We start from the raw sequence: 24880 nt of genomic DNA on the forward strand, positions 1-24880 counted from the left end.
CGGCTGCTACTCTGTCTTTCAGAGGTTGTACCAATCATGTTAGCTTGTTGGGAAGAACACTAAATAACACTCCAGAGTTACGCTACATTTTGGTGAGGAAAAACTGGTATGGCCATTTTCAAAAGGGTCCCTTGAACTCTGTCCTCCATATACGTGAATGAAAACTCTGACATGAACAGAATCAAAACTGTATCTTATTATATAAAACAGATGTTGACAAACTGCATAATTTGCAGTTGAAGGTAAGGTAATAAATCACAATATATCGTAATATATCTAAATCGCAATACTCAGCCCATCACAAAATGTTTAAAACCGTAATAAGATCGTATCGTGATTTAAGTATTGTGATAATATTGCATCATGGGTCCTCACATGATCCCCACCCCTTGAGGTTTACATGAGGTAAAAACAGCCAAGAACATCTTGCACTAATAACAAATAGCTGCAGTAAATGGGATGCTCTCTGCAGCACGTCATGGCTGGTTTATGCTTCATGCACAGCCACACGTAGGAGCCTCAGTCGTACTTTTCCTTCCAGAAAAGTCCCAAAACTTTTGTTTGCCTGCATGAAAATGTCTGCCTCAATCCTCCTCCATATACACAACAATACTACCTTAGGAAAGCAGTAGCAGCCTGTAGTTGGACTGCAATTGCGTACGTTTCACTTGTGTTACCACATAACGCATTTATCAGCTTCCAGTCCAGTATTGGCTGAGCAAATGAGGGCCGTGATTCCAGTATTGCTTTTTTTAAGGGATGTGGACGTGACAGCATTAAAGAATGTGGAGAGACAATTTATACAATACTGTCTTACAAAAGAGCACTTGAATTGAAGGCATGTAGTCATCATGAGAATTGCAGAAACACCACAGTCTGCTGCCTCCATGCAGATATCATGACCCAGGCATGAACTGAGACATGTGTCACACTGCAGGAGTCTGTTAGCAAGCTCTAGGGATCATCCTAAAATGTGTGTGGAAGGCCACTATCTTGCCTGTGTAGTATCATCACATCAGAGAGAGATGCACTATGAGCTACTCCGGGCAGACGTTGTAGTGCTGCTGTGCTATTTTTAAAAGCAGAGCTTTGAAATAATTAGCATTGTTCCTCACAAGCAAAATGAATCCTCTACTCTTAATAGCCAGCAGTCTATCTAAAGGCACACGTGATCGGCTCCAAATATAACATTTCATAGTGCAGTTTCCAACCTTCCTCTCTTCACACAACTGCCAAAGAAAATATTTCCTCTTGAGAAGATGGTTGGATTTGCAGCTGGTTTATGAATGATTACTACAGTGGTGGTGGGACTGTGAAATGATGATTCATTTTACAATTAGCTTGTGTGAGTTAACATGTCAGTTCTTTGAAGGGAATGACAGAAGGCTGGAGACATTTGGGTGCAAATTATAATCAGCAGTTTAAATTTTAAGAAGGCTCATTCAAGACAGTTTGAAACAGATCTGATGCGTCAGTTTGAGGGATTAAATAACTGGCCGTCAAAATCAATCTGCTGTTTATCCAGCTCTTTGCTGTATTGTTCACTACACGCGTTAAAGATGCATCGACTGCGTCTGCACACTCTTTTGTCCACTGATACGAAATATGATTTCAGAGTTTTCGGTGAATTGAAGTGTTTACGCTAGCACAGTATTTAACATTTCAAATATTTGTCCGCCACAGATGGTTGGCAATTAAAACATTCACACCAATTGAATCTATTTCCCTTCGTTAACGGTGACATCTGTGAGACAACAAAATGACATTTAGCAGCTCCCCGTTTGAGATCCATCACTCTGTCACATTGTGAAAACACCAGCCCACATGCAGGGAACAGTCTGCCGTCAGTGCGGGAGCCGCAGACATGCAAGTTGGACAGAACAGTCAGAGTTTGGTGACTAATCCCCTTCACACCCGCCACTGCCACCCAGCACTCCTTCCTGCTCTGCTCTGATGCAGGGGGCTGACACTTGAGGGCCAGCGTTGCCCTATAGTCTACCAATGTTGATACAAGACCTTTTTTCCCCTTGACGCTTATATACCGTTAATAATTACAGATATCTGACCCATTATGCTATTCAGTTCAGTATTTCACTCAGAAAGTAAGCAAGCTATAGGCTAACTAGCTTCCAACCCAGGAAGTGGAAGCCTAATAGGGTTTTACAATTGGTACTTATGCCCACACCGTCAAACCTTGCCACACGGATATGGGTTTCCCTTACCAGTTTTAGAGCGCCGAGCTGTTCCACGCCGCGCCTGAGATGGACCATCTCTGGAGTCGGGCCAAGGCCTATGGAAAGGAGGCTAAGTCAAGGGTTGAAATTGGGTCTTGGGGTATGAGGTATAACACATGCGCAGTTTAACTGAAGTCGCGGTCGTGCGTTGCGATTGGCTCAACTTCGGCGAGTGCAGGCGAGATTTTACTGCGCATGTGTTATACCCCCGGAGATATGACGCGTGACCCAGCCTCCTTTCTATAGGCCTTGAGTCGGGCCAAAGTGTGCCCAACCCGCCTCCAAGCAGGTTGCGGTGACGTCTAGCCGGCCGCGGCCAACCCTCGAAGGCCCCCCTTATCATAGTAATAAAAGCTTTTAAATAATAATATAATGGGGGACTTTTATTTGTGAAGAATCTATAGGAAATTAAATGTTTATCCAAATTAGAGGAGCTTCGTTAGCGGCTATTCTTAATAAAACAAGTCTACTAGTACTACAGAGAGGAAGAGAACAAGCAGCAAAAATAACTGGGGACTTTTATTGTGAAAAATTTAGGAAATAAAATGTGTTTATCCACTGTTTTACAACTGCTCCTTTGACCACTACACACACACCCACCTTCAAGCAGGTAGCCCTGTTGTAATAAAGATGCAAATGTCGTGCCGGGCTGACGTGCCAAGTCAAACCGAGTCGAGCTCATGTATATGAAAAAACCCTAGTACTTTCTAACGTTATAGCACTGGTTCCCACTAGACGTTAGTTTTGGTTCATATTATTTCATCAGCAGCTCTCACACACTCAGTGCTGTGTTTGTCCTGCATTATATAAAGGAGGGGGTCTAGCTGGCGTTAGCTGTCATTTCTCTTTCAATGTTCATTTCATTGTCCAGTTGTGGTGACGGCAGATAACTAGACTGTGAAAAGTCACAGCAGCTAGGTCACCTCAGCAGTTTGGATGAGGGCACGCAGTAACTAACATGCAGAGTCACTGGGTAACATACGGAGTGCTCAAATCACAGATGGGACTAACAGCAAAAAGAGGCGGCTAACAACATTAGCCCCCCAGCTGGTTAACTGCTTGTGTGGCTGTTGGAACTGTAGAGATATTAATAACCACTTTTAGTGCCCGCCTACGCAGATAGTGGACCAATTGCATTACGCCAACTCTTCAGTTGGAACCAAGAATTCATGCCACCTGGAGAACATTAATGTAGGAGGTGCTATCACAGCAGAAAAGTAATTTAATCTTAACATTTCTTCTTTTTGGTCATTGCAATTCTGACCACATCAATCTCTCCTTGGGCTGGTTCTTTCTTATCTGTGTACATACATTTGTTAAAAAAATAAAATTAAAAAATTAATCAATATGGCCTGCACTCTCAAAATATTCTACAAATATTGGTATAGAAGGACCTGAAACTGTCAGAGCTGATTACTATGGGGGAATTTAAGTCCATTTTAAAGGATCGTGAAAATAGCACTTGGGTCAATGTGATTGCTCTTAAAGGAACAGTGTGTAGCATTTAGCGGGATCTACTGTATTAGTGGAAATACAATATAATAATAAATATGTTTTTTTTAGTGTATAATCACCTGAAAATAAGAGTTGTGTTTTCGTTACCTTAGAATGAGCCGTTGATATCTACATAAGGAGCGGGGTCCTCTTCACGGAGCCAGCTGCCATGTTTCTACAGTAGCCCAGAACGGACAAAACAAACATTGGCTCTAGATAGGGCCATTCGAGCTTTCACTTTTTCGCATCGGCTCCTACACGCTTGGCACATAGGAGAAGTTTCAGTTGGTTTCAATCTGCAACCTCACCGCTAGATGCTAAATCCTACACACTGCACCTTTAAATTTTTCACTAAAATCGTTTTAAAATGTACCTGTTTTATGCATTATAACTGTTTTTTGTATTGCATATTAACTGGATATTGGGCTCATTCACTTGTAGTGTGTGACAGTTTTATTTGTCTGCTTGTATTTATTGTTGTAATAATGTTTATGTTAAAAAATAGATTTTAAAGGTACAGTGTGTGGGCTTTGGCGACAGCTAGTGGTGTGGTTGCAGATTGCAACCAACTGAGTGCCCTTCCGCTCACTCCTCCCTGTGGTAACAAGAGCCGCCGAGTTCAAAACTGTGGGAACGCCGTTCATCTCGCTCAGAGGCTATCCTTACCATAATAACACTACTTTAGGAGCAACAGAAGTCAGATGGCGGCTGGTGGTACCACGGTTTTGCACTCTGCGGCTCACGTTACCGCAGTTTCACAAGCGTGTTGGAGAACTATGGTGGCCTTCATGTAATGTAAAAACGAGAGAGGCCCTCTCTAGAGCCAGTGTTTGGTTTGTCCGTTCTGTTGAAACATGGCAGTGCAACATGGCGGACTCTGCGAAGAGGACCCGCTCCCTATGTAGTTATGAAAGGCTCATTCTAAGCTAACGAAACACAACAATTCTTAGGTTCAGGTAATTATACACTAATGAAAACATATATTCCATTTCTGCTAATAGATCCCCTTAAATGCCCACACTGGCCCTTTAATCTCAATGAGACTTTCACCTGGTTAAATAAAAGATATATATATATATATATATATATATCAGTGCAAAAGTCAAAACAAACACCACAATGTGCTGATTTCTTAGACTTCTTTTAAAATTTCGGTTCAACTTTAAACCTCAAGCACTCTCAGTCTGATGTACCAACTGTCGAAAGGGAATACAAGTTCACCTGGAGGGGTGACAGCGCCTTGATGGTTGCAATATATCCCAGAATGGCTCCTAACAGGACATCTCTCCACCTTGATCCCCATGAGAATGCTCTCGCTTCTATTTTGAGTCGCTCTGCTTGACTGCACTGCCAGTCAGTTAGAGAACGTGGAGCACGCTCTCTCTCTCTCTCTCTCTCTCTCTCTTTTTTTTTTTTTTTTTGCTGCTGCAGGTCATTAATTTGAATGTTTGATTAGTTTGCTGTAAAATCCAAAGACAATGTTCAAATTGACTTTGGCTCAGGCTTCCTAAATGTCATTTAAAACAAATTCCTGAGAGCTAATCTGATGAGGCACCCAATAATCTTTTTTTTCTTTTTTTTATTCTTTCATACATGCTGCTATAAATAACCTGCAGTGACTGAAACGCTTCTTTTTCTCTCTCTCTGTCGCAGCATCCTGTTTGCAGATATAGTCGGCTTCACCATCCTGTCCTCCCAGTGCACAGCCCAGGAACTGGTTAAACTGCTAAATGAGCTGTTTGGAAAGTTTGATGAGCTTGCCACGGTGAGTCTGGTTCCTCTCCTTGAACACATATCCCTCAATTACAGCCACTGTTGGCATGAGAAGCTGCTCTTTTCCTCTCTGTGTGTACACTTTGTCCAAACTTTGACATGGCGAAGGATGTGTGTGCTGCTTTGGCCACAGGCTGCTGGCACATGCCACAATTGTACCAGCTTTGCATGATATCACTGTGAATACTGGAAGCCCATATGATGCTTAATATGATTATCCAGCCCTTCATTTGAGGAAAGAGTTGACAGACCTCTTTAATCTAGGCCAGATTTACCCGGGGCTAAACCTCGTCTCCACTTGTCACTCGTCGTGTGAACGAACTGAATGAAGGGACAACACTCACTTGTCCCAATCTCTCTCTTGGTTTGCATGTAGAAACGATTTCAGCTCTCCCATCTGTCAATATATCACTCTTTTGTGATTTCAGTGCTGAAAATCCGCTCAACTTTTGCTGTGAATTTGACCGCTGCGGTTTAATCTAGCCGCTCTCAAATGGGATGCTATCAGTGATGGTGTTAGAAAATACTTTTAATCAAAATACCTAAGGTACCTTGACATGCTTTTACTTTGAAATTGTGCTAATCAGAATCAAACACGTCTCCAGAAAAAGGTACGACATCGCTTCTTTTCCGACACTCTGAATTTGGCTGACACATATTTGTTTGGTGAGAGAAGGTTGAGCCCCTGCAGATCACCCTGCCACATCCTTATCTACATGTAATCTGGCCTCTATTACTTACACTAGGCACATGCCCTTGTCAAATCCAATAATCCACAGGATTACAACTAACCCTTTTTTTGCTTTCATAGAAGGTTTTACTTGGCCGCGTTGGGAGCTTCTATTTTTAACTTTGTTTGTTTACACGCACAAAATTAGAACCGACTAAAAAGAGAGCGTCTCTCATTTGACTTGTTATTGTCAAATAATTGTCATTGCCTTTCCAATTAGTCTTGGATCAGTTGCTTTACCTGGCTCTGGCTGTTTTGCATGACAGCTGCAGTCTGTCTTTATCCTACTGAAAGTTGCATTTTGCCCTGAGATGCTATTAGCCAAAACAAGATGATTCCATGCATTATAATACACACACACTCTCATTTATAAGTCATGTCATGTCAACAAGTCGATGCACTTTAATTCAAGCTTTTTTTCCCCCTTCATTTCGAAGATGCTACAATTCATTTAGCTTCAATGATACATTTTCACTTTTAGTTTGGCCAGAAGAAATGCAATCTTGGAGCTACGGCAATTTTCTTGCTGTTGTGATTGGAGCCGTCTTGTTCTTTGAGTTAAAAAGCACTAGATTGGTCTGATCTCCGCTTGGCTGCTATAGCTGGGAGTATCATGTTACACTGAGAGGCTGACCCCGGCCATGAAGCTTGTCATCAAATGTTCTAGCCTTGCCCTGACCCAAAGCCCCACTCATTCTGATCCACTCTGGCAGGAAGTGGCAGTGCCAGTGACTCATAGCCGTGGTCACTGTGGGCACGCAGACTCTTCTCGTTCCATACGAAGAGCGGGCGATGCCACATGGCCACTGGGCATCATCTCATGATACCATTCCAGCATCATCCCCACACCACCTGTCCACTCTTTGGACTTGTCAAGCTGCATGGGAAGTGGGCCAGGAACGCAGTGTACTCCTAAAGTGTTGCTGTAGTGGACAAAGTATCCTCTCCTCTCCTCTCCTCTCCTCTCCTCTCATCCTCTCATCCTCTCTCCTTTCCTCTCCTCTCTTCTCCCTTCATCTCCTCTCCCGTCATCTCCTCTCCTCTCTTCTCCCTTCATCTCCTCTCCTCTCCTCTCTTCTCCCTTCCTTCATATCCTCTCCCCTCCTCTCTTCTCTTCTCCCTTCCTCTCCTCTCCCCTCCTCTCCCGTCCTCTCCTTTCCTCTCTCTTTATCTCCTCTCCTCCTCTCTCCTCTCATCTCCTCTTCTCCCTTCCTCTCCTCTCCCCTCATCTCCTGTCCTCTCCTCTCCTCTCCTGTCCTCTCCTTTCCTCTCTCTTTATCTCCTCTCCTCACCTATCCTTTCCTCCTCTCTCCTTTCCTCTCCCTTCCTCTCCTGTCTTCTCCCTTCATCTCCTCTCCCTTCCTCTCCTCTCTTCTCCCTTCATCTCCTCTCCCTTCCTCTCCTGTCTTCTCCCTTCATCTCCTCTCCCTTCCTCTCCTCTCTTCTCCCTTCATCTCCTCTCCCCTCCTCTCCTCTCTTCTCCCTTCCTCTCCTCTCCTCTATTCTCCCTTCATCTCCTCTCCTCTCCTCTCCTCTCCTCTCCTCTCCTCTCCTCTCATCCTCTCATCCTCTCTCCTTTCCTCTCCTCTCTTCTCCCTTCATCTCCTCTCCCGTCATCTCCTCTCCTCTCTTCTCCCTTCATCTCCTCTCCTCTCCTCTCTTCTCCCTTCCTTCATATCCTCTCCCCTCCTCTCTTCTCTTCTCCCTTCCTCTCCTCTCCCCTCCTCTCCCGTCCTCTCCTTTCCTCTCTCTTTATCTCCTCTCCTCCTCTCTCCTCTCATCTCCTCTTCTCCCTTCCTCTCCTCTCCCCTCATCTCCTGTCCTCTCCTCTCCTCTCCTGTCCTCTCCTTTCCTCTCTCTTTATCTCCTCTCCTCACCTATCCTTTCCTCCTCTCTCCTTTCCTCTCCCTTCCTCTCCTGTCTTCTCCCTTCATCTCCTCTCCCTTCCTCTCCTCTCTTCTCCCTTCATCTCCTCTCCCTTCCTCTCCTGTCTTCTCCCTTCATCTCCTCTCCCTTCCTCTCCTCTCTTCTCCCTTCATCTCCTCTCCCCTCCTCTCCTCTCTTCTCCCTTCCTCTCCTCTCCTCTATTCTCCCTTCATCTCCTCTCCTCTCCTCTCCTCTCCTCTCCTCTCCTCTCCTCTTCTCTTCTCCCTTCCTCTCCTCTCCTCTCCTCTCCCTTCCTCTCCTCTCCTCAAGCCATCCAGCCAATTTGTTTTTACATAAATGAAGATAAGCCTTTTAACCTCAGGTAGCTAACAAACTTCTGAATATGACACATCATCACGTTTCACACTTAATCTTAGGCATTAGATAAAAATAGACATTTTTGTGTTTGAGCGTTTAGGAACAGTTTGCCACTTTTCAACCTCATCTCCATATCAATCATTACTGATGCTCACAAAAGGAATGTACTATTTCTGTTTACTGCATCCTGTGCCAAAGAGACAGGCTATGATTCACTCAACTTCAATGTAAACTATCAAAATCTTTCTCCTCCTCCTATATTCTCAGTTGTATGCAGCAGAGAACAAGCTGTAAACAAAACACTGACATGTTATCTCTTTATAAAGTTGTGTTTAAACAAACTAAACAGTTAGTTACACGTCCAGCAGACATGGAGCAACATTAGCATTTATTCAGAGTCCTGTTTTTTAATGTGAAAATATTGATTAGTGCAACTCTGAGAAATTTTCTCTCTCTCTGACTGTGCCAATAGTCTGCGCATTTTAATGTCATGTGCATAGACTGTATAAAATATGGACATAGTCTCTGTGACATCACTCATAGGTTTCTGAAGAGCCGTTGTGAAGCTCAAAGTGGGTGGCTCCGTCCGCCGCCATCTTAGCAGTGACGACACAACCTAAAGGCCTTTACACACGGGGGGGGGGGGGGCAACAAATAAATGACACAAAAATGCTAAATACTCGCCTGAAAATATTATATGTCTAGGACTTTTATTGTGAAAGACAGGGAATGGAAGGAGTGGATCTGGTCTGCGCAAACAAATGAGTTGTATAAAAATTCACCCTCCGTACCAAAGGCTGTAAACATGTTCATTTCTGCTGTTAAGTCGGGCATTTTAACATAGGGGTCTTTGGAGATGTGTTTAGTGCTGTCCCAAATACCATTTTTTGGGCCTTTGAATCTTTGGTGAGTAATATTCAAAGGTTTTCAGCAGGCAGACATGTTCTTCTGTCTGTCTGTCTGTCTCCATCTCCACCGTTTCAGTGCCCGGGACAACACCGCTGCCACACTACTGTACTCACACGCACTTCTACACACAACAAACAGCGATATCCATCAGAAAATAACTAATAATAATTATATATATATAAATAAAATAATATTTGGGGATTTATACATTATTATAACATACTTATATATATATGTTTTTTTAAGTTTTGAAGCATTCGGGTCAGCCCTACAAGCAAATATGCAATGCCCAGAGGGAAAGACAGTCTACCCACCAATGTGTTGTATTAACCTGATAAGCTAACAGTCAGTAATAGATGGAATAAAGCAAAAAACGCAGGTCACTGGTCATGGTTTGGATTTTAAATTTGGTCGTAACAATATTTATGAAGTGTATGCCCTTATCAATCTTTGCCTCATGACAACCTACCACAAGTATAAGAGCATTCCCAACCAGTAAAAGCAAGCTGATAATTTACAGCTGCCCATTGCAAATATCGATACGGAGGAGGTGGAGAGTGAATTGTTTCACTGTACCAACAGTAGCTTTTGGTTTCAATGTTGATAACACCTGGTACGATTTTTAGAAGCTCAGCAACTCAGTGGACAGCAGCATCAAATTTACATTAGGAGGCATAAAAAAACAATCGTCTTGGACTGTGCCAAAATAAGTAAGGGGGTATAGCTTGGAAATTGATATTTACAGTAAACCCACTCACACTGACCAGTATTTGCCATTTGATTCCCACCACCCACAAGAACACAAGCTGGGAGTAATTATAACTCTTCACCACCGGGCTGAGAATCTGCCGACTGTACCGCTGAGACCGAAGACGAGGGGCGCAGACATCTCATGAAAGCTTTGAAACGGTATCCCTACCCAAACTACTGGGTTTTTGACGAAATAGTGAAAATATAACAGCACACTGGCACTGGAGTTTACAGTAGAAGTGGTTTGAACTTGACTGTAAGCAGAAACATGGCGTTTAATCTGCCAGTTTTTAAATATTTGTCTTTTAAAGAAAGTAATAGAAGAAGGAAATTTATTTCAAAGTGGGATAACAAGAATGTAAATTAACACACCAACTGGTCACTCTATAAACACTTCCTCTCCCTGGCTGCGTTTCCAACAGTCTGTCCGCCACCCGAAACAACAGCTTCTGTTGTGAGAGGGACTCTGTGATTAATTTATTGTTGTTGTGTGATGCTATATAACATTAATAGCTCTGGACTGGATGTGCTTTTTGTGCATGCGAGTGTATGCGCGCGCGTGCCGTCGCTGTTTCCATGGCAGAGTTTCACAAAGCTTTTCATTTTCTCGTCTCTCTTTTCTCTCCTCTCGCAACACCTCCCTGCATCACAGCTTTAAGACTCCTCCGCTCCTTGTTTCTCAGCTTTTTGATTGACATGCAGCAGCCTACTTCCCTCAACTGTGTCTTTTATGCCCCGTGGTTCTCCGCGCTCTCTTCCTCTCTCGTGTTTCCATATTTAGGATGGCTCGATGATGTATCCATCTACTGCCTCTTACTTCCTCGACAAGTCAGAGTTTCCTTTTCATTCACACACACATATGAGTGTGAAGGCTTACAGAATAGCCTGCATAACATGTACAATGCGTGAAGTTCACATCATTCATTGCCATGTTTGTATCCCAAGTTTACTTTTTTCCACTATTTTGAAGAGACCCAAGCATATCTGACAATCAGAACTATTATCCCGTGTTTAAACACAAACAGAACTGGCAAAGTAAAGACTCCTATAGTCGTGAGTAAGTCGTGAGATGGTGCAATTTCAATTGTAATCTCTTTGTGAGAAACTAAAGATTCCCAAAACAGCGGAAGAAACTGAACTGAAAACAATTATATTCCCAAGGAAAGTACACTTCTGCAAAAAAAGTTAACTTAAAAAAACCCCGCTCCAACTACTTTGTAGTTGTGATCATTTGTACATCTGCAGGTTTATATAATGCAAAATTCTACGCCAAGAAAAATCTAACAAATAGCCTACAACTGCTCAGGATGCTAATAAAAATGTAATATTCTTAAATTAGGCACATGGACTGTTCACTGCCCACACTGTGACAGCTGCCTGCCAGAATCTAAAGTCTGGGTGTAAACACAGCTCAAATAACCCTGTTTGGGTTTGTCTCATGAGCAGGTGCAAGGATCACTGTCAAGTCCTGCAGTTTCCCTCAGACGCTTGTGTGCTAAAAACTGTGGACTGAAGCAAAACCCAAGCCAAACAAGCCAGCTTGAGATCTTGACGGAGGAGTACGAGAGAAAAAAAAATGCTTCTGTTTCAAGAAAAAGAAAAATCATGATGATGGTTGCCATTGCGGTGAGCAAATATAAATTGGTGGAAGGATGGTCAAAACTGAAGCAGCGGATGCCAAGACGTCCTGACTTGTAGAAGGTTCAGTTTTAGAGCTAGAGTGAAGCTACTGGTATCATATGAAACTAGAAAACCTAAAGGAGTCATACTAGCTGTCACGAAGGAGGCTAAATAACGCTCCAAATTTGGACCACATTTTGGCGAGGAGAAACTGGCATGGCCATTTTCAAAGTGGTCCCTTGACCTCTGACCTCAAGATATGTGAATGAAAATGGGTTCTATGGGTACCAAGGAGTCTCCCCTTTGCAGACACTTTATGATAATCACATGCAGTTGTGGGCAAAACCATGCGGTTTTTGGCATGCAGTATAAATGTGTTATTTTCGCCTATTCTAAAAAGGTGTGTTATAATATTTCTGCAAACTGGGGTCCCTAAACAGTCTTGGAATTACATAAATCACTGTAAAGCTGAGACTCTGGATCCAATGAGCCAAATTGTATTCATGTGTGATGATGTTAGTTCCCATAGTAGCCATTTCATTGTAGTGAGACCATTTTTTGAAACTTGATCTCATTGTATAAAACCTGTTGTGTTGTGACCTCTAGGATAATCACAGCCTCATAAAACTTTAGCCCCATAAACTAGAGACCTAGTGCATTCAGAGGATGGATAGCTTTCCTAGGTAGATTGACAATAATGGGGTTTCTGAGCAGTTTCCAGAACAGAAGTGATCGCCATCCAATCACCGAAAAATGCAATTCTTGCAGAAATCTCCAAATGTCAAAGGTTTTTTATACCAAATCACGGCATGGCTTTTTCTGTGGTGTTCCTCAAGGTCTTGGTGTCTTAATGTGGTATTTTGGAGGAATTATTGAACCACTATCCTAAAGTATGTTAACAGCAGCCCAAATATATTTTAACCAGTTTTAAATCTTTTAATCGTTCCGAGAAAACAGTGCTTCTTGTCGCCAGTTCCAATCAAATGTTCAGAAAAGAAGTGCCATCTTTGAAAATAAAACACTGTGGGACCGCTGAACATTCGTTGCTTGTTGTATCCGTCATATCTGTTAAATAAATCTATATTAATATGTTTACCTAACAGATCTCCAACACCCGCTCGCTGCAACCCACCGGTTTGTGGTGGGTGGAGGAAGTGTTGATATATTATTCATTTGTTGTTGCACATAAATTATTGCATATTAGCTCAAATCAATAAGGGAGCTGGGTGACAAAATGGGAAATATCCAGTTGCTGCTTGTGCATGCAGGCAGAGACGGTGGTGCAGGTGAAATGTTGAGAGCACTCTTAAAGATTTTGCCCAACAGAGAGGGCCCCTTGCAATGAATCATTGTCTGCCTATATTGATGAACTGTTGACATGAAATAATTCAAGCCAAGGTAGATTGGAAAATGTTGTTGAATGATATAAAATGCATAAAATAGTGTGATTGCTTGTAATTAGAATTAAGAAAAGTGTTTCAACTCAGCGCTATAAATCTGCATGTTCAAAAGCAGGAAAAGGGCAGATTCAGAGCTGCAAACACACCTTCTGTCTCGTGTCCTTTCAACCCAGCAAAGCTATAGTGGAAACCCTAATCTTTAGCCCCATCAATAATGTGTACACAGCACTGATCTTTGTCTTTGTGTGGAAGACAAAGCACGGTGTGTACCGCTCCCTCCTTCGGGGACTTGTAGGAAATGAACTGCGGCTACTCTCAGCTGGCTCATCGTTTCCTTCACAATCATTTACTGAATGCTCCCCTTCCCTGTCTCCGTGTCCCTTTTTGTCTCCCTCTCTTTGTCTGTGCGCACTGAAGTGTTTGCTCATTTGCATCTCTGCAAGCATGAGGGTATACTGTACGTAAGGTGCCTGGTAATAAATATATTCCGGCCTTACTGAGAACAATAAATTATCCAAAATAGTCATCTTAAAGGAAATTATTCTTCCTTTCTAATGGAAATTGTGAATAGGTGTCAAACTCTACCTGTCCCTAATACACTGTACCTATCTTGACCACCCAGATTGCCCACAATGCTTCAGTCACATGACGTTGGTAATCCTGCTTGGGACTGAATCAGCCCCTAAGCCCTCACAGTGCAGCTTAGCACAGGAAAAGTACAGAGTAGGAGACTCTGTAAGTACCAGGGCTTTCCCCGGCTTCCTGTAGCTTCAACCATGCCTGGTTACAGTATAGCCCCATCTGTTACTGCTCCTCCATGACCTGAGTAACCCCAAATAGACCTCATTGGCTTTGTTACAATATTGTCAAACGAAAATGAGAGACACCTGGAGAGGATAACAACAAGTGTCATCAAGTAAATAGATTAAGATCCGGTTTAGAGGACACCTAATTTACATTTTAAAGTACAGCAAATAGCCTAATGACCTGTGGGACTCATATTGCTTAGTGCTGTGTACATAGATAGAGTGGACTAACGTTATCTTGAGTATGATGGAGTGAAGTAAATCTAAAAAAATTTATCACTGGGCTCACTTCACTGACCATATATGTTTGTAATTTAGTATTTTAAGAAAAGATAAGATGACACGTAAAGCAGCAGTGGGTAAAATTGGAGCAAATATGATTCAAAAATGTTATTTTTTATAAAACGGTCACTATATCCAGACAGTACTGCATGAGAAAGGTAATCTGAAAGAAATCATGTGCCTCTGTGTCCTCCGGGTGCTCCTAATGGCATTTGCAAGATTTCACCAACCGGATGAAAACAACCAATCAGAGCCAAGCTGGTGTCTATGAGAGCAAGCTGTAAATCACTCGTGAACTCCGACCAAACGGTCAAACTAGGCAGCGCTGATCAAATATGAATCAATATTATGTTACTCTAATGCCTATTTCTCGATTCAAATGTTTTCAGAAACATCTTGTAGTGTAAATTGAGAAAGTTTGTGACCCGGCAGCCATGTTGAGATCAGTTGAGGAAATACCAAGCCCCGCCCATCAGCCGGAGCACAGCCTATAGGAACGTTCAATAGGAACGCTCTCTCTCTGAAATGACTTGTGATTGGCCAAAGTCTCCCGTCACCAGCTAGATTTTCCGTGCTTATGTCATATTGTTTCCGTACGTATTATACTTAGTTTACGTACTTATTTTAAGGCCAACCATGACGTTTTTCCTATACCTAACTAAGTGGTTTTGTTGCCTAAACCTCAGTGAGCGGTTTTGTTGCCCCCTGCTACGGTACTGCACCTTTATACACGCATGTAATATTCACGCCTCAGCGAGGAAAAACGTGACACTGACACACTATCCTTTGGTGATTATGTAAGCACCTAATTATTGTATCTCAAATAATTTTGAATCCTCATTTGAGATCAATAGTTATTATTTAAATCTTTTATTCAATATTCAGGACAATATTTTAACAGAAAATGTTTTTCACAGAAAAACTAGAGAGAGCTGCTCAAACAGTGAACATACGTCTCTCTGTATTTCCTCATTTCACTGATGCTGAGGGCTTTTTTTCTTTTGTACCTTTGTGTCTATGATTCTATTTTACATGAACAGCACATGCGCCTCCATGCCACTGAGCACTCAGAAAGCATGACCACATCATGTAAAGCTACATGAGGCAAATAGTCTCCGCTAACAAGCCCTAGCCATTTCTCTTTCCCGAAACTCACATGGCTCGCATGTTAAAAATAGAGCATCTGTCTTGTCTTGTGCCCACCGATGTGCATAATTATGAGTCTTAGTGCTCCTCACATGCATGGCGAGTGATCCCATTGCCTCCATGGAAACAATAAAGGGTTATGAGAAGGCGTCCACAGTAACCCGGTCTCCCTGGTAAAATCTCTGTCTGTTGCTCATATCCTCTAATAATGGGTTGTATTTGTAAGCCGCCTTTTCATGCCGCTGCTTATTGTCCCTAAAGAGTGAGAGAGTGACTCACCTTATTCCCTAAAGTGAGACTGATCCTTTGATTTAGCGCTGCATTGTGGGAACCATTTCAGTGTTGAGTTCAAAGTCTCGAGAGTTTGCATGGGATAATGAACATGCAGCACAAATATCAGTCCATGTTGAGATCCACAGCTTCGTCATACATGTTGTCTAACTGTTGTTGTATAACTGCCTTTTTTTCTTTTACTGACTGCCTCCGTCTCTCAGATTGTGATCCTATATTTATTAATTTCTCCTATACATGAAGTCTTTGGGTTGTAACTCTGTTGCCCTAAACTGTCTCTGTGATTGGTAATTTTGGACTACAGCAGGTGTTGCCAGTGGCATGTCTTTATATGTATGTTGTCAAACAACCACGCCGGCATAAAACACTAATCCAATCCAATAATATCAGGCTATTTCTAGCAACAGTTTATCCATTAAGCCCCACTTCCTAGCCATACTGATATGCTGGCTTTAACAAGAAGAAAGAGGGACTTCCTGCTCCCAGCCAGTTGGCAATCTCCCAGTCTGAAAAGTGAGGCCAATGCAGAAGTGCCTTAAACTTGCACTTGCAGGGGGCGACTCCTCTGGTTGCAAAAAGAAGTCTGATTGTATAGAAGTCTATGAGAAAATGACCCTACTTCTCACTTGATTTATTACCTCAGTAAACATTGTAAAACATGAGTTTTTGGTCTCAATCGCTAGTTTCAAGTCTTCTTCAATACAGCATGATGTTCATTTAGTAAATGATGGTCCCATTTATAGTCAAATAGACTATATAACAGGGTATGCTTTAGGGCGGGGCTACCTTGTGATTGACAGGTCGCTACCACTGCGTTGTCCGGTCTGGGAGTTGTCCGTGCTTTTGACTTACAAATTTAACCCCCTCTTACAACTTTAACCCTTTCACAGTGTGTTTTCAGTTCATGAAAGTTAATTGTAACATTTTGATCGCCTAAAAATGTCTTATTCAGCGTTCGGTTGTACTTAGCTCCACCCTCTTGTGTCACTTCTGGTTGCAGGAAAAAAACATGGCAACATGGCCAACTTCTTATATACAGTCTATGCTTCCGGCCAAGAAATAGTCCAGCACATTACCCCCTGTGAAATATGAATAAATAAATATAAATAAATAAAAAGATATAGATAAGATATAAGATATTATAAATGAATTTTAGCAAAGCTAACCGCCTGCTGAAGAAAGCATTCTTCTTAATAGCTAAAATGTTGAGGGATGAAATAGAATAGAATAAATACAGTATAAGAGGTAATTTTGAAAGGCCATAATAACTCCTGCACCATAAACTCAATCGACCTTGGAACTTTGTGGCGACGGATAGCTTGAAGCTACACTTACAAATTACACTGGTGGATATGGATCAGTGTAATGGATAAACTATAATTAAATGTCAGAATGGTTTAACTCAAACACCACTGCTCTCACACACCACGGGTGCAACTTTGATTAAACTGAAACATTGATGCCTTTTGGTACTCTGTTACAATGTCTTTAATACTAACTGAGCTGAGCATAGCAAAGGCTGTATTTGCTAGGGCTAGAGGTAAAGATGAGTTTGTTACTGATTGGCTAATCCTTTTTGGAGGAAGACCATAGACTGTATACAAGAAGTGGACGTAGTCACCGTAAAGTCACCCATTGGTTAGTGGACTGCCATTTGGAATCCTCAAGTTTGCCACTATGGCTGTCGCCACCTTGTTTTTTTGCAACCACAAGTGACACGAGAGGGTGGAGCTAAGTGCAACCGATCGCTTAATAAGACATTTTTAGGCAACCAAAAAGGTTATATTTAACTTTCGTGAACTGAAAACACACTGTGAAAGGGTTGTAGTTGTAAGACGAAAACACGGACAACTCCCAGATACGACAACACCGTGGTAGCAGCCTGTCAATCACAAGGTAGCCACGTCCTAAAACATACCCTGCTTTATGGTCTATTTGACTCTAAATGGGACCATAATTTACTAAATGAACATCATGCTGTATTGAAGAAGACTTGAAACTAGCGATTGAGACCATAAACTCATGTTTACAATGTTTACTGAGGTAATAAATCAAGTGAGAAGTAGGCTCATTTTCTCATAGACTTCTATACAATCAGACTTCTTTTTGCAACCAGAGGAGTCGCCCCCTGCTGGATATTAGAAAGAACGCAAGTTTAAGGCACTTCTGCATTGGCTTCACTTTTCAGAACCGGCGGTAACCCACTGTGGAAGATGTGGAATCATAATCTTTTTTTTTTTGATTGGCAGGAGAACCACTGTCGCAGGATTAAGATCCTGGGGGATTGTTACTACTGTGTTTCCGGACTGACCCAACCCAAGACTGACCACGCCCACTGCTGTGTAGAGATGGGTCTGGACATGATCGACACCATAACGTGAGTGTTCATATTTAATTGTATTTAGTAGTATTACATGAATTTATAATAGTGACATTATAAAGTATTATTCTATTAGTGTACACAAATTAAACCATCATCTGTCCATCCATTGTCTTTCTAATAGGAGCGGTAGAAGCTGAAGAAATCTTTCCTTTAATCTTTATTCCATTCTAAACTCTCTTTTTAACCGAGTCCATGCTGAGAGATTTCCTTCAAGTAGAGCAAACTGCAGCCTGATCAGCCATGTGTGCTGTGAGTGAATTCTAACACTGAACATCTGAGTGAGCAGAACTACAGTTGGCTGAGAGGAGAAAAAAAAGGCTGTAATGGAGAAAGAAAATCAGCTTTTTTATTGAGCTTGAAAGAGCTTGTTGTCCTCGCATACCCTGCATAGTTTGGACTGAGATGCAGCAGAAGATTAAATCAGAAACTTTCATGACTTGACTAGAAGCCTGTTAATTAAGATTAGACTTTTACCTCAACACTGATTAAATTTAAATGCTCAGTCTTTTTGTTCTTTAGTCTATTTCGAGCAAAGTAGAGCAGTGTTTGTTCCCCGCCACTTCTTGACAGATTGCCACATCTATTTACAAAGAATGCTTGTAGTTACAGTTTTATATTCCTCGCCGGTATCCGACCTCAATCATTACACATAAAGAATGCTTTTAATAGTAAATTTACAGTTTGTGCTTAAACATACAATGATAAGAGTGGTGGTCTTGCCTATAGGGTCACCTTTAAAACATGCTTGAGAACCTTTCAATATTATGTATAAATGTTTCAGCTTATGACAGACAACATCCTCTCACACCTGTTTCTCATTAACTGTGCATTCCAATACCCATACTACCATACTATTGAGTATGCCAGAAGAAGATTTAGTATGTCCCAATATGTCAAATGCAGTATGCCAAAAATACCAGAATGTCCTGCTATATCAGGTTGCATTTTGCAGTATGCAAGCCAGCATGCTTTTCTGGCTGTACTGACACACAATCCTCTGTGCATGTGTTATATGCATAAGTCTTATTCAATAACTCTACAGTGCTTATGTACAGTAATGCATTGTTTTAAAGGTAGAACGAGTACTGGAATATTGTACTCAAGTAAAAGTACTGTTACTTTAAAGAAATTTAAAAGTAAAAGTAGCTTGTGTACGTTACTGCGTTACATTAAACGCATTTAAGTGGGGGAGGAGGGTGATGATATATGATACAAAAGAGATGAGAGGCTACACAATAGAGGACAGAATAGATGGATCAACATAAGTGGATCAACATCAAACCACCAAAACCAAACCAACAGATGAGCACTCTACAGTCTGTGCAATACAACTGATTATCAATTACATAATATACAGCTGCTTTCCTCAGAATACCCTGACAAGCATTAGATAGATAGATAGATAGATAGTTACTTTATTGATCCCGAGGGAAATTCAAGTTTCCGGCATCACAGTTCCATAGTGCAAAACATGTTGGTAAAAAGGCAGTAAAAAAGTCAGTAGTGCAAAGTACAAAAAAATATACCAGATATAAAAATACAAGGAGATGAAGAAAACTGTTAAAAGTGAATATAGTGCAGGGTAACAGCTGTGATACACGACTATTAAAAAAAGTGAACATAGTGCAGAAGAGACTGTTAAAAATGAGTATAGTGCAGGGTAACTCCAGTAGATTAGTCTATGGAAGTGCACTTAACCAGAAAAGAGACAAAAATCCCACAATTAAACAAAAATGATCAACAATAAATAATGTACTGGATTATTGTATTCAAGTAAAAGTACTGTTACTTTAAAGAAATTTAAAATTTAAAAGTAAAAGTAGCTACTTGTGTACGTTACTGCGTTACATTAAACACATTTAAGTGGGGGAGGATGGTGATGATGTGGCGGTACTGAGTTCCCCAGACTTTAGTTGTTCAGTCAGAACTGAAAAACAGTTCCCATCCACATAATAATATAAAATAAAATGCCTTCTTAATAATAATAATAATGAACAAATGCCTCTTCAATAATGAACAAATGCCTCTATATTAACAAACAATTAAGGAAACTGAAATGTTGGTTTGTGTTTTTCCTTTTACCCTCCTTTAAAGTTTTCCCAAATAAAATACACTAAAAGAAATGGGTATAAAGGGTTTCATTGAAAATCAACAAATGAATAGAATACAAAAATACAGCCTGCAGGCGTTAGGCTATTGTAAGGCAAGCCAGATCGTTGCACAAATAGTACCTAAACGTCCCAGTGCAGGTAACCCAATTGGTTGGCACTTAATTTGTTTCCCCAACTAGGAGTCAACACTCTCAACAAACAAAACACAAAGATCACAGAATCCCAAAAGGGCCCAAAACAGACCAGAGTTTCTGATAAAGCTGATAACACATGTTGCATTGAGTGAAGGAGAGATCAGAATGACCCTGGGTGTGCAGTTTCCCTCCTCTTTTAAGCCCTACAGAAAGGGCGTCGTTACACCCTGATTGGCCAAGAGGGGAATGCACCAAGCTGCTCTCAACTATCATTTAAGAGCCAGTCCCCACACCCTGCGCAACAGGTGAACTGAATAACCCTCTAATCACTCAGCAACTCAACCAAAAAAACACCAGGGAAAAGGGAAACAACAGCAAGCACCAGAGAATTGGCAGCTGCCACAATGATATATGATACTAAAGAGATGAGAGGCTACACAATAGAGGACAGAATAGATTAAATGTCAACGTAAACACAAGTGGATCAACATCAAACCACCAAAACCAAACCAACAGATGAGCACTCTACAGTCTGTGCAATACAACTGATTATCAATTACATAATATACAGCTGCCTTCCTCAGAGTACCCTGACAAGCATTAGATAGATAGATAGATAGATAGATAGATACTTTATTGATCCCGAGGGAAATTCAAGTTCCCGGCATCACAGTTCCATAGTGCAAAACATGTTAGTAAAAAGGCAGTAAAAAAGTTACAAAAAATACAAGGAGATGAAGAAAACTGTTAAAACTGAATATAGTGCAGGGTAACAGCTGTGATACACGACTATTAAAAAAAGTGAATATAGTGCAGAAGAGACTGTTATAAATGAGTATAGTGCAGAAGAGACTGTTATAAATGAGTATAGTGCAGAAGAGACTGTTATAAATGAGTATAGTGCAGGGTAACTCCAGTAGATTAGTCTATGAAAGTGCACTTAACGAGAAAGGAGACAAAAATCCCACAATTAAACAAAAATGATCAACAATAAATAAAAAACAGCTATCAACAGTAGAATAAAACAAAACAAAAAACAGACAAAGTGGACATGTAAATAATATAATAGTGTCCACACACACACAGCAAAGGAGAGACTACACCACGTAGCACGCGCACACGCAATTACGTTGCTAGTTGACGTTCTCATCCACAGAGTTCAGTGTGTGTTGTTGTTGTCATGTGCTCACCGGTCCAGTCTGAACGACTTCTAAAAAAATACTGTTTGACCAGTCCACTCGAAACAACAGAAAGTTCTCACACAGCTAACTGAAGGTCAAGGTTCATCAGTGAACGCAGAAGTCAGGGCTGGAGATACTCTGTTAGCATTTCAGACACACCTGCAGCTTCTTCTCTGCTGCAGCTGCTGATTTATCTCCTTTCTTCTGTTCCATTGTCACACAGTTTATCGAGACGCTTTCACGTGACTAAAGTAAAAATACTCAAAAAAAAAGTACACAGAAAAAAACAGATTTGTTACAGTAATAAGAGTAAATGTATTTTTTTTACTTCCATCCCTGGCATTGTTAATGTCACATTGTGTTATTTTTGTACATATTCTGCTGCTGCCTTTTTATGCTCTGACTAATTATAGATATAGATATAAATATAAATATAGAAAATGACCAGTGTTGTAGTAGTCGTTAATAAGGTGGGTGTACTATTAGGTAGACAGGGCTAGGTTACTGAGGATGAAATGGGTATACTCTTCCTATATATTCAATTCAATTCAATTTTTTTATATAGCGTCAAATCATAACAGAGGTTATCTCAAGACGCTTTTCTACAGTTCCACACCATACTCTATAATTTAGAGACCCAACAAGAGATCCCCCATGAGCATGCATTTGGTGCGACAGTGGCGAGAAAAAAACTCCCCTTTAACAGGTAGAAACCTTGGGCAGAACCCATCTCTACACCCAGATTGGGTTGCGGCAGATGGCTCAACCCTATAAGGGTCAATGACTTTTTTTGCTGATAGGGGGGGTATACTGTAAACCACCACAAAAAGAGGTGGGTATACTCTGCATAGCTGCGTATACCCTCCACTACACCACTGGACATGACCTTAACCGACCTCACTCCAACACTACATGTGTTCTGTCCCTGCAGGTCGGTAGCAGAGGCCACAGAGGTCAACCTAAACATGCGCGTGGGCTTGCATACAGGTCGGGTGCTGTGTGGCGTGCTGGGCCTCAGGAAATGGCAATATGACGTGTGGTCAAATGATGTGACCCTAGCCAATGTGATGGAGGCTGGAGGACTACCTGGGTCAGTACTGGACATTTTACATGAGCCTCAAACGCTATGGACACTGCACATGCTCACTAATTATGTGAACATTTCTGATATTGTCCTGTATATTTATTAATCAAGAGTCAGTCTTAATGCTAGTGCTTTTGCAGCATTTTAAAAAAGTCTTAGGAGCAGGATTTCAGTCCTTATTTTCACAGTCTCCTGTAACACTCTTCTGCAGATGAGCTGCTTAGCACTGTTTGTTCCCATGAGACTACTTGTGTTGTGTATCATTACGTCCCATCTCTGCCTCCGCTCCACAGGAAAGTCCACATCACCAAATCTACGCTGGAGTGCCTAAATGGAGATTATGAGGTGGAGCCTGGAAACGGTCACGAAAGGCACGCCTTCCTCCAAAAACATGAAATTGAAACCTTCTTTATAGTGCCATCTCACCGACGGAAGGTATCGTATTGTAATCCTGTGCTGATGAATGTGTATATTTAGCTTGTAGCAGAGGAAAATGATGACAGTTGCATGTTGAGATTACACTTCCTATAAGACGTTGGCCTTAGTTGAACCCTTTATTACCCAGACAGTGTGTACACATTAGCAAAGCTTCTGTAGGACGTATATGCTAATCAGTATTAATGGACTTATGTGGTAAGTCAGAGTAGGCCAGGGTTAAAGAAGCAGACTGACCTGTCTTTACCTCTATGCAAATATCTACAGTAAAACCTTCGAATAGAAACATAGTGTTGACTAAAGCATCATATGATGGAGCTATCACACATTTGTTGTTGAGCCGATCTCACTTCCAGCCTGTAAGGAATTGAATCTATCATCTCAAATCTGCACAGTCCTGCAAACTAACAGAGATAATATGTGTGTGTGTCAGTGCATACGCATAAACATGCACCTCGCCAACAGATGTGCCACAAGCAGCTGGAGAGGGAATTTCAGTCTTGGTTCTGTATTATTATTCTCCTCTATTCCTACCTCTCCTCTCTTCCTTCCTCTCCTCCTACCTCTCCTCACCTCTACTCTCCTTCCTACCTCTCCTCTCTTCCTAACTCTCCTTTCCTTCCACCTGTCCTTTCCTTCTACCTCTCCTTTCCTCTTACATCTCTCCTATCCTCTCCTCTCCTCTCCTCCTTTCTCTCTTCTCCTCCTTATTCCTTGCAGCAGGTTTTATGTTATGCAATATGAGGCTTGCACATAGGTTACCCGGGTTCTTATATGAACCTGTAACATCCCAGTTGCGTGTATTTTTCTTCGGTATGCGGGAGACTTTGCTAATCCTCTTAATAAAGCTGATCGTTAGACTTCATCAAAGACATGGCTCAGAGAAAGATGTGCCCTGACTAAGCTGTGTTTGGATAGGCTGCTACTCACTCTGTTATTGTGCCTTTAATTTCTCCTGTTTAGGGACACGCCTTCAACGCTGTGCATCGAACTAAACATATACGTCTTACTACAAATGACATTTCCTCTAACTCTTTAATCTTTATCAGAAATAGCTTTATAAAAAAATGAGGGCAGCAAAGTGCTAAAACTATTAAAACCACCTAAGGGATTGACCTATCTTATCTTAACCACGTTCTAGTGAAATTCCTGAGCCTGATTATAATGATTGCATGCGTGTGAGTGCATGAGCATGTGTGCACGTGCGTACTGTCCAGTGCCTGTGCATGATTTATAGACCCTTACATAATATATATCACTGTGTGGGGTATCATGACTAAATCCTTGTTCCCGTCTCTTATCTGGTGACAGATATTCCCAGGATTGATTCTTTCGGATATAAAGCCCGCCAAAAAGATGAAGTTCAAAACTGTGTGCTACTTACTAGTGCAGCTTATGCACTGCAGGAAGATGTTCAAGGCTGAGATTCCCTTCTCCAATGTCATGAACTGCGAGGACGGTGATAAGGTATAAACTCTCAGTGTCTGTGTTGACGTTTCTGTGTTTGTTCGTTCTGTGATATACGTAAATAGAGAGAAAAAATAGATACATTCTGAATGTGTAGAGTAAGTGGTGAAAACTACTTTATTAACAATATCTTTCAGGTAAATGCTTTCTGTATAACTGTACAGCAATTAAGATACATTTAAAGCTATTCTTTATATTAAACATTTTTATTTGTAAAAAAAAAAAAAGCCTCACTTCAAGTCATGCCACGACATTTCAACACCAGGATTTGGCTGTTCCACAATGTAGATTTGTTAAGACACGATCTTAAGCTCTACAGAGCATTATTCCAACAGAACAGAGTTGTGGGTCATCCAAGGGGACAAACATTCGAGGAGCAACAATGCGTGTTCATGGATTCCTTCAT

The 24880-nt window shown here is 41.4% G+C and overlaps 1 protein-coding gene across 3 annotated transcripts in view; it reads left to right on the forward strand.

Annotated features, from left to right (window-relative positions):
• LOC119498273 (adenylate cyclase type 1-like) overlaps positions 1–24880 on the forward strand; it is a 50716-nt gene that overhangs the window by 14006 nt on the left and 11830 nt on the right. For all 3 annotated transcript variants that reach the window (XM_037786965.1, XM_037786966.1, XM_037786968.1), the window contains exons 4-8: positions 5382–5493; positions 17929–18056; positions 22420–22578; positions 22866–23007; positions 24319–24474. In XM_037786965.1, coding sequence (XP_037642893.1) covers positions 5382–5493; positions 17929–18056; positions 22420–22578; positions 22866–23007; positions 24319–24474 — 697 coding nt within the window. The remainder of the gene's footprint in view (positions 1–5381; positions 5494–17928; positions 18057–22419; positions 22579–22865; positions 23008–24318; positions 24475–24880) is intronic.

This window comes from Sebastes umbrosus, chromosome 12 (genome assembly GCF_015220745.1).
Source record: "Sebastes umbrosus isolate fSebUmb1 chromosome 12, fSebUmb1.pri, whole genome shotgun sequence".
Taxonomy (NCBI): Eukaryota; Metazoa; Chordata; class Actinopteri; order Perciformes; family Sebastidae; genus Sebastes; species Sebastes umbrosus.